General features: G+C 34.2%; 1 protein-coding gene across 1 annotated transcript in view; it reads left to right on the top strand.

The window, feature by feature from the left end:
* The window catches only part of REV3L (REV3-like, polymerase (DNA directed), zeta, catalytic subunit), a 178,973-nt gene that overhangs the window by 91,600 nt on the left and 79,076 nt on the right, over positions 1-8,297 (top strand). The window contains exons 6-9 of the mRNA XM_012642842.1: positions 3,977-4,071; positions 4,979-5,083; positions 6,156-6,240; positions 6,328-6,476. Coding sequence (XP_012498296.1) covers positions 3,977-4,071; positions 4,979-5,083; positions 6,156-6,240; positions 6,328-6,476 — 434 coding nt within the window. The remainder of the gene's footprint in view (positions 1-3,976; positions 4,072-4,978; positions 5,084-6,155; positions 6,241-6,327; positions 6,477-8,297) is intronic.

The raw sequence follows: 8,297 nt of genomic DNA, 5'->3' as shown, positions 1-8,297 counted from the left end.
TAAAATAAAAAAATAAATTATTAATCAATAGCTTTATCTACATAAACTCAGAAATTTCTGTCTTGTACCACACAGCATTGCTCAAACTTTCTTGATCCTTTTATGATCAGTTGAACATTCACAGGGTGGTTATGATTTTCCTCTTTTTACTATCCATATCACCTAATGCTTTTGAAGCAGATCATTTTTATGAAGAGTGCAAGTTGGAAAAAGTATTGAGTTAAATGATATTATTTTTATTTTATAATAAGTAAATGTTAATTTATTAATCAATTAAAGATAAACTATCATTAAAATATTTGTTCAGAGCTTGATCTATGTAGTTCAGATCCCAATCCCTAATATGTATTTGACAGAATTTCCCAAGTAATTATAAAATTACTTGGGGCTTTTAATACCTAAAATTAAGAAAGAATCTCATTAAATCATGATATAAATGTTTTCATGACTGGAATATTATATCAGAATGAGTCTTTGACGACTTCAAAGTAACATACCGTGACTTATCTTACCTCTTTATTCTGCCTGTTAGCAGACATCAGGACATTTTTAATAAACATACACGTGTACTTCTTAGTTCTTTCACAGGTACAGTGGAATTGTTTTTACAGTCATGTTGAAATGGTATTAAGTTTAGAAAGAATATAATTTACCACATCAATTTCAAGTTGTAATCAATCCAGGGCAAAGTGACAAACAAGCTCTTTGCTTTTTCTTTCATTTTTTTAAGCCTGTTACACAGTCTCTTTATCTTAACTCTCTAAAGTTGGAACAAATCAATTTGACCCAAGAATTTTTACCTCCTTACTAGATCCCCTAGTTTTCAAAGTTCTACATTTAATAGCCTTTTTTTTTTTTTTGCATTATCAGTTAAATCAAAGTTTATTTGTCATTTGAAGCCATTTTGTAACAAGCATCTTTCTAGTTAGGTCATATTAGTGGTAGTAAAGCTTCACTAATTAGGAGTAAATTTAGGAAAACTTTATGTATTATAATGAAATATTTGAATTTTGGAAAGTTTAGAATCCTTCTTAACCCCATTTTATTACATTTAAGAGTTGTGCAGGCCAGACGCGGTGGCTCACTGGCCGGGCACGGTGGCTCACGCCTGTAATCCTAGCACTCTGGGAGGCCGAGGCGGGCGGATTGTTTGAGCTCAGGAGTTCGAGACCAGCCTGAGCAAGAGCGAGACCCCGTCTCTACCAAAAATAGAAAGAAATTAATTGGACAGCTAAAAATATATAGAAAATATTAGCTGGGCATGGTGGCACATGCCTGTAGTCCCAGCTACTTGGGAGGCTGAGGCAGTAGGATTGCTTGAGCCCAGGAGTGTGAGGTTGCTGTGAGCTAGGCTGATGCCACAGCACTCACTCTAGCCAGGGCAACAAAGTGAGACTTTGTCTCAAAAAAAAAAAAAAAGAGTTGTACAAATTGTAAGGAAAGATATGAATCGGCAAACATGAAATTAGATTATTTAGAATTAGAATGTATGATAAATGTAGGATAGCTGTGTATGTATATTTTATCTCAGATTATCTTGTATTTTTGTCATGCTTATATTAAAATCTATAATTTCATCACATAAATAACAGATAATGTTAAATAGTTTTATCATAAATCAGTACTCTCCAAAATTTTGTTAGTTTCATTTCTATCCCAAATGCCTGCACCTTCTCCTGGGTGCCTTTTTTTTTTAAACAAAGAAATGTTTTATATTTCTACACAAACATTACAAGGGCCGTAGCAAATAGCAAAAAAGCCATAATGAGATGGGGTTGCTGAGTCAGCAGTTCTACTACCCTTACTTGCTAGCTCAGTGTAAATCACTGTGTGTCAGGGACATTCAGGGTCATTTGGCTGAGTGTTAAATCCATGAAAGTCAAGAGTCTACAGCAGTGATCTCAACCCTAGCTACCCATCAGAATGATCTGGAGAGGTTTTTTAAATTATGACCATCTGGGCTGTATCCTCAATGATTCCGATTAGTAGATTTCTTATGTTAAGCTATGAACAGAAATGCTCAGAGAGGCACAATTGTCTGATTACCACTGTATTGCTTATCTTTCATTACTAAAATGAATGATCTACATGTATCTCGTGACGCAAATTTTTTACTCACACTTTTTCTGTCTACTAGAACCAAGTGTTATTTTTTTATATTTTTTTTACAGGCAGGGTCTCGCTCTGCTGCCCAGGTTGGAGTGTAGTAGCATGATCTTAGCTCACTATAGCTTGGAACTCCTGGGCTCAAGCAATCCTCCTGCCATAGTTTCCCGAGTAGCTAGGACTACAGGTGCACACCACCATGCACAGCTAATTTTTCTTATTTTTTTGTAGACACAAGGTCTCACTTTGTTGCCCAGGCTGGTCTCAAACTCCTGGCCTCAAGTGATCCTCCCACCATGGCCTCCAAGGAACTATAGATGTGAGCCACCGCACCTGACCAGATTTTAATTCTGAAAACTATTTCCTTTCCCTAGGAACACCTTCTGTTCTGAATGTCTGTAGTAGTTTTATAATAAGGGCAAGAAAAAGATGTAAATTTCTACTGTGAGATTATATTTTTTGATATTATTGTTTTCCTCCTTTGTCACAAATATGCTACTCCTGGAATAGTTATTCTTGATATTTACAATGTAATTATTTCAAATTACAAAACTTTTTAGTATAAGAAGAAAACTATTGAACATAAACTATTTTATCTGGCACTTCAATTCATGACAAAACTGGTTTTGTTAAATTACGTAAATGAAGAGGACAATCTATATTGAGAATTATTTTTTCAAAAGTGAATGAGATACATTGTGATAGGTTGGCTAATATGTCTCTTCTCTGTCAATGGTAAAAGGATATATGTGTATGAGTTATCTACATATATACACATATTTATTTGAATTGTAAAAATTCTGTGATTCAATAAATAATTTCTAACATTCCATCAAAATTTCCTTAGGGATAGATAGTGGAAAATGAGGTTTTCCTAATATGTTTCTCTTAAAACATTAAAAAATGTTTCAAATCAAAATGTTAATGAAAGATGCTATCACCTGTTTTCAAGTAAAATTATTGATATCCCCTTTCATTTGGTGTCCTTTTTAGTACGAGATCTAGATTTTAGAATGCGTAAACTTGGATCCATACTAGATATTATCTGTTCATTCTGTCAAGCAGGGAAAATTCTGTGATGTCTTCCTAATCTTCTCCTTTGTGGCTCTGTTGAAAAAGAATGCTTTTGATTCAAAGAGCATCAGTGGGAAACAACCCTTTTTAGTTCTTACAAAAATTATATTTGGGAGGCCAAGGTGGGAAGATTGCTTGAGCCCAGGAGTCCAGCCTTGGTGACATATCGAGATTCTGTCTATTAAAAAAGAGAAAAATTAATGACCTTGTAGTGGCCTTACTTTTCCTAGCTATGATCCCACTGTTGAACATTCATGTGATTTATCAATTCTGTAGTTATGAATAATTTTAAAACCTTCCTCAGCTCAGCGATAGTTGAGGGCAGGAAGCACAGTGAGTATCATTTGCCCACTTTTTAGTATGCTCACCTTTCCTTAGCTCTTGTTGCATGCTCTCTCCTCATTTTTTGATTACCGAAGATGTCTCTAGGCAACTGATTTCAGATGTGTATGGTTTTTGATACATCCCTCTACTATCCTATCCCATTCTGCCCTGAGTATGACCACATGCTAAAACATTGTATATGCCTTATATATAAAATATAATGAACCAAAATATGTAAATGTACTGCAAAAGGATCTCAGTAGGGTTGTCAGTGTAATAGGTTTTGTATTTTCATCCTATTTTTCATTTACATGTACATACACAGAATCAATTATGTCAAATAATTGGGAATTAAGTTACTATCATCGGATGTTCTGGTTATGTTTCAGCTAAACAAAACATTGTATAATAAAAGTCTTACAAAATTTGCTCTAACATAATTATTGTGTTTTTTGATATCTTTTTATTACAGCTCTTTAATACTGGAAGGTGTTGAACCACAGAGTACATGTGAATTAGAAGTGGATGCTGTAGCTGCTGACATCTTAAATCGGCTGGACATTGAAGGTACATACAAAATTATTCATAATATATGTTTTTATTTTTTAAAAATTAATGACCAAAGTAGAGTGGAAAAAGTAGGGAAGAAAACATTATTAGAGAACTAAGATATTGTAAAAGATCAATGTAAAATGTTATGAAGATTGTTTCTATACTTCTGATGACACAGTGATTTTTTCATTTACATTTTCTTCATTCATATGAGTAAGCTTGCATAGATATGAAACTAAAGTAAGTGTGACACTAAATAGAATTAGCCAATATAATGTAATGTAATATACTCTGCCTTTTAATTTTTTAATTTTCAGATTATATACCAGGGAAGGGGACTCATGTCTGTTGACTATGCTCAAATGTTTGATATTCACTCGCTGGGTTTTGGGAACCAGTAGGAAGAAAACTAAAAAAGGAGTAACATAAGAAGGTGTGCACAGCTTCCTTGTGTCTCTCATCATGAACTTGCCCAAGCACCCCGAGGCCTGGAGCAAGGGGAACTCTGAGGTGGCCATGGCAGGCCACTGTTGGGTGCCACTGTTGCTGATGCTGTGCACACTTCCTCTCCCGGCTCCAGCAGGCCTGCTGCCCACTCTGTCCCAGAAAAGTCTGAGCCCTTCCCCAATTTAGGTAGGCTACCACATCCTATGAGTCCCCAAGACCTGTTCATCCAGTTGGGCAAAGGTGTTGAGAAAGGCCCTTTTGCTAACAGGGGTGAGAGAAGGGATAGAGAATCTATTTTCAATAAATAGCATCCTAAAAAGAAAAAAAATAGGTTAGGATAGTTTGTCCATTTTATTACACAAGGAAGTTAATTGTTTTTTAAAGGCAATATTTTTTAAAGAAAAGTTTAGATTTTTTTTAAGCAAGTATTTTTCACTTTGACCCTTATGGTATTGAGATATTGTTGTGATTACAGCTCAAATTGGTGCAAACCCTGGTCTACAGGCCATATGGGAAGATGAAAAACAACGGCGAAGAAACAGAAATGAAACCTCTCAAATTAGTCAACCTGAATCACAAGGTATAAACCGAGTAGTACTCTGATGATTTTTTTGAACTAAATATTTTAATGGAAAAGTTTAAGCCATTGAGTTTTTCTCATGATATTAGAGTTTACTTTTCAAATTACCTTAAAATTTTTAATATATTTTTCCTGTTATCATGGCTGTACAACCACTAATTATTTATCTTTACAACTGTCTCCCAAGTGTAACCTATTGTCTCTCTCTCTTCCATGAGAAATTGACATCTTCACTGTCTTTGGTTTTCAGTGCACCTTGTCCTCTTGCCCCATTTTTTTGTTCCTTTATCATCCCCTAGTATGTTCTAGTCTTCTGTATTTCCATATGAGCTGTAGAAAACTCACAGAAGATCATGAATCCCAACTTAGAAAATTCATTATGCTTTGAAAATGTAGCCCATGAAATACTGCCCCTAAATTTTTTTCTGGGTATGTCATATAAACTCTCACTTTGTTCATTATATACAGCTCGGAAAAATATACTCACTTTGTTCATTATATACAGCTCAGAAAAATATACTCGTTTATTATTAAATGCTGCTGCATTCAAAAAGAATTTGAGGAAGCTTAAATAATACCAAGGATACAACAAAATTTTAAAAATAAAAGTAAAAGAATAAGAGACATAATTCAGAAGGCAAATATATTTGAAATACAACAGTAAGCCTGTAATGAAATCCAATTAAAATTTAAAATTTTTCTTATAATGTCTTGGACACTAGAAATGTTTTGATAAATTTTGACTGCCTTTTAAAATTGAATTATTTTATAAGGGGAAAATTTCTAGTTTCAGGGTGTACAATATATTTATAGGTAGAGAACAATGATTTTCTGTTTTAGATTTAGGTTATTATAGAACTTAATCTTGAACCGACTTCAAGTATCTAATTTATAACTTTAATAACAACTATTTCTTTTGTTTGATTCTATAATATGACTACATTTGGGTGGTGGTATATGTGTCTAAAGAAAGATGGGAAATTGCTACCGTTTTAAAAGCTACTTTAGGAAAAAGGAAAATATTTTATTCATTTGCTGTCTACATTTTTTAATGCACTTTTAAAATTCAAAGATCGCAGGTTTGTGCCAGCAACAGAAAGTGAAAAAAAATTTCAGAAGAGACTTCAGGAAATTCTCAAACAGAATGATTTCTCTGTGTAAGTGGTTATTTATTATAGATCTCAGAACTTATTTTATTGCTTTGTTATCTAGTTTGTTATAAAGGATATGTTTTAATTAAGCAGAACATTATCAGGATCTGTGGACTACAGTGATGGATCCCAGGATTTCTCAGCTGAGTTAACGTTGCACTCTGAGGTTCTATCTCCTGAAATACTTCAGTGTACACCAGCCAATATGATAGAAGTCCACAAAGACACAGAATTGAGCAAAGGTAAGATTTTCTTTTCAAATATACAGAAAATGCTACATCTGTGTACTAAACATCTGTGTATTTAGCACTGTAGTATTAATACTTGGTTGAGTTTACTAGGGTTTTTTCCCCTAAGAAATACATTATGGATATAGCAAAAATCCCTCCCATCATTCCATCACCTTTTCTACATCTCTAAAGATAAGCACTATCCTGAAGTTGGTGCAAACCGTTACCATATATTATTTTGTATTTTCTTATATTTGTATGTCTACCATAATACTATTGTTTGAAGTTTTAAATCTTACATAAATGGGCAAGGCACAGTGGCTTAAGCCTATAAACCTAGCACTTTGGGAGGCTGAAGAAGGAGGATCGCTTGAGGTTAGGAGTTCAAGACTAGCCTGAACAAGAGCGAGATCCTGTCTCAAAAAAAAATAGAAAAATTAGCTGGGTGTGATGGGGCATACCTGTAGTCTCAGCTACTTGGGAGGCTGAAGCAGGAGGATTGCTCGAGCCCAGGAGTTGGAGGTTGTAATGAGCTATGATGATGCCACTGCGCTCTAGCCTTGACAACAGAGTGAGACCCTGTCTCAAAAAAATCCAAAAAAAAAAAAAAATTTTTTTTACATGAATGACATCCTACTTGGCATAGATTTAACAACTTGCTTTTTGCATTCAACATTATATTTTTAAGCAACTTAACTCTGGTATAATTTATATAACAAAATTCACTCATTTTAAGTGTATCACTTAATAATTTATAGTAAATTTACAAAGTTGTGCAGACATCTTCACAATCCCCCTTTAGAACATTTCCACCAGCCCAAAGGATTCCTTCTGTTCATTTGCAGTTATGCCTGTTTCTACCTCTAAACCCAAGTAACCACTAATCCACCTTCTTTTCTCTCTACATTTACCTTGTCCTTCAGATACTGTATATTATATAAATGAAAGCAAACAATATATAAATTTTTGTGTCTAGCTTCTTTCACTTAGCATAATACTTTCAAGGTTTATCAATTTGTAGTATCTATCAGTATTTGATTCTTTTTTGTTGCTGAATAGTATTCCACTGTATACCACATTTTGTTAATTCATTCATCAGTTGATAGGTATTTGAATTGTTTTCACTTTTGCCTGTTGAGAATAATGCTGCTATGAGCAATAAAACATGAATTTTAGTATAAATACCTTAAAGAGTTATAAAATAATGGAAATAGTAGCAAATGAAACCAGTTTGAGAATAAACTACAGAGATTACCTTTGCAGAGCAAAAAAAAAAAAAAGAATAACGCTGCTGTGAACATTTGAGTACAAGTCTTTGTGTGGATATATGTTTTCATTTCTCTTGAGTAGATACCAAGGAGTGGAATTAATTAAATTTTATTAAAAACTTCTAAGCTGTTTTCCAAAGTGGCAGCACTGTTTTACATTTCCACCAGCAATATGTGAGGGTTTCTGTGGCTCCGTGTCTTCACTAACACTTATTATTATCTGTCTTTTAATTTTGAACATGTTCATTCATTTTAGCTGCTGATTCGTGTTCCATTTTAAGACTAAATAGTTTTTTCTGTTTCTCTATTCTACAAATGTTAAATGGTTTTCACTTTTGCACTTAATGCTGTCTCTGTTTCCTTGTGGCTCTGTGCAAGAGTTTCTTTACAAGGCCGGGCGCGGTTGGCTCATGCCTGTAATCCTAGCACTCTGGGAGGCCGAGGCGGGCGGATCGTTTGATCGTTTGAGCCTGAGCAAGAGCAAGAGCAAGACCTCGTCTCTACTAAAAATAGAAAGAAATTGGCCAAACAACTAAAAATAGAAAAAATTAGCCGGGCATGGTGG

The sequence above is a fragment of the Propithecus coquereli genome, unplaced genomic scaffold (assembly GCF_000956105.1).
Source record: "Propithecus coquereli isolate 6110/MARCELLA unplaced genomic scaffold, Pcoq_1.0 Scaffold189, whole genome shotgun sequence".
NCBI classification, from domain to species: Eukaryota; Metazoa; Chordata; class Mammalia; order Primates; family Indriidae; genus Propithecus; species Propithecus coquereli.
The sequence above is the reverse complement of the archived record's forward strand: the minus strand, read 5'-3'. Positions and strand labels throughout refer to the sequence as shown.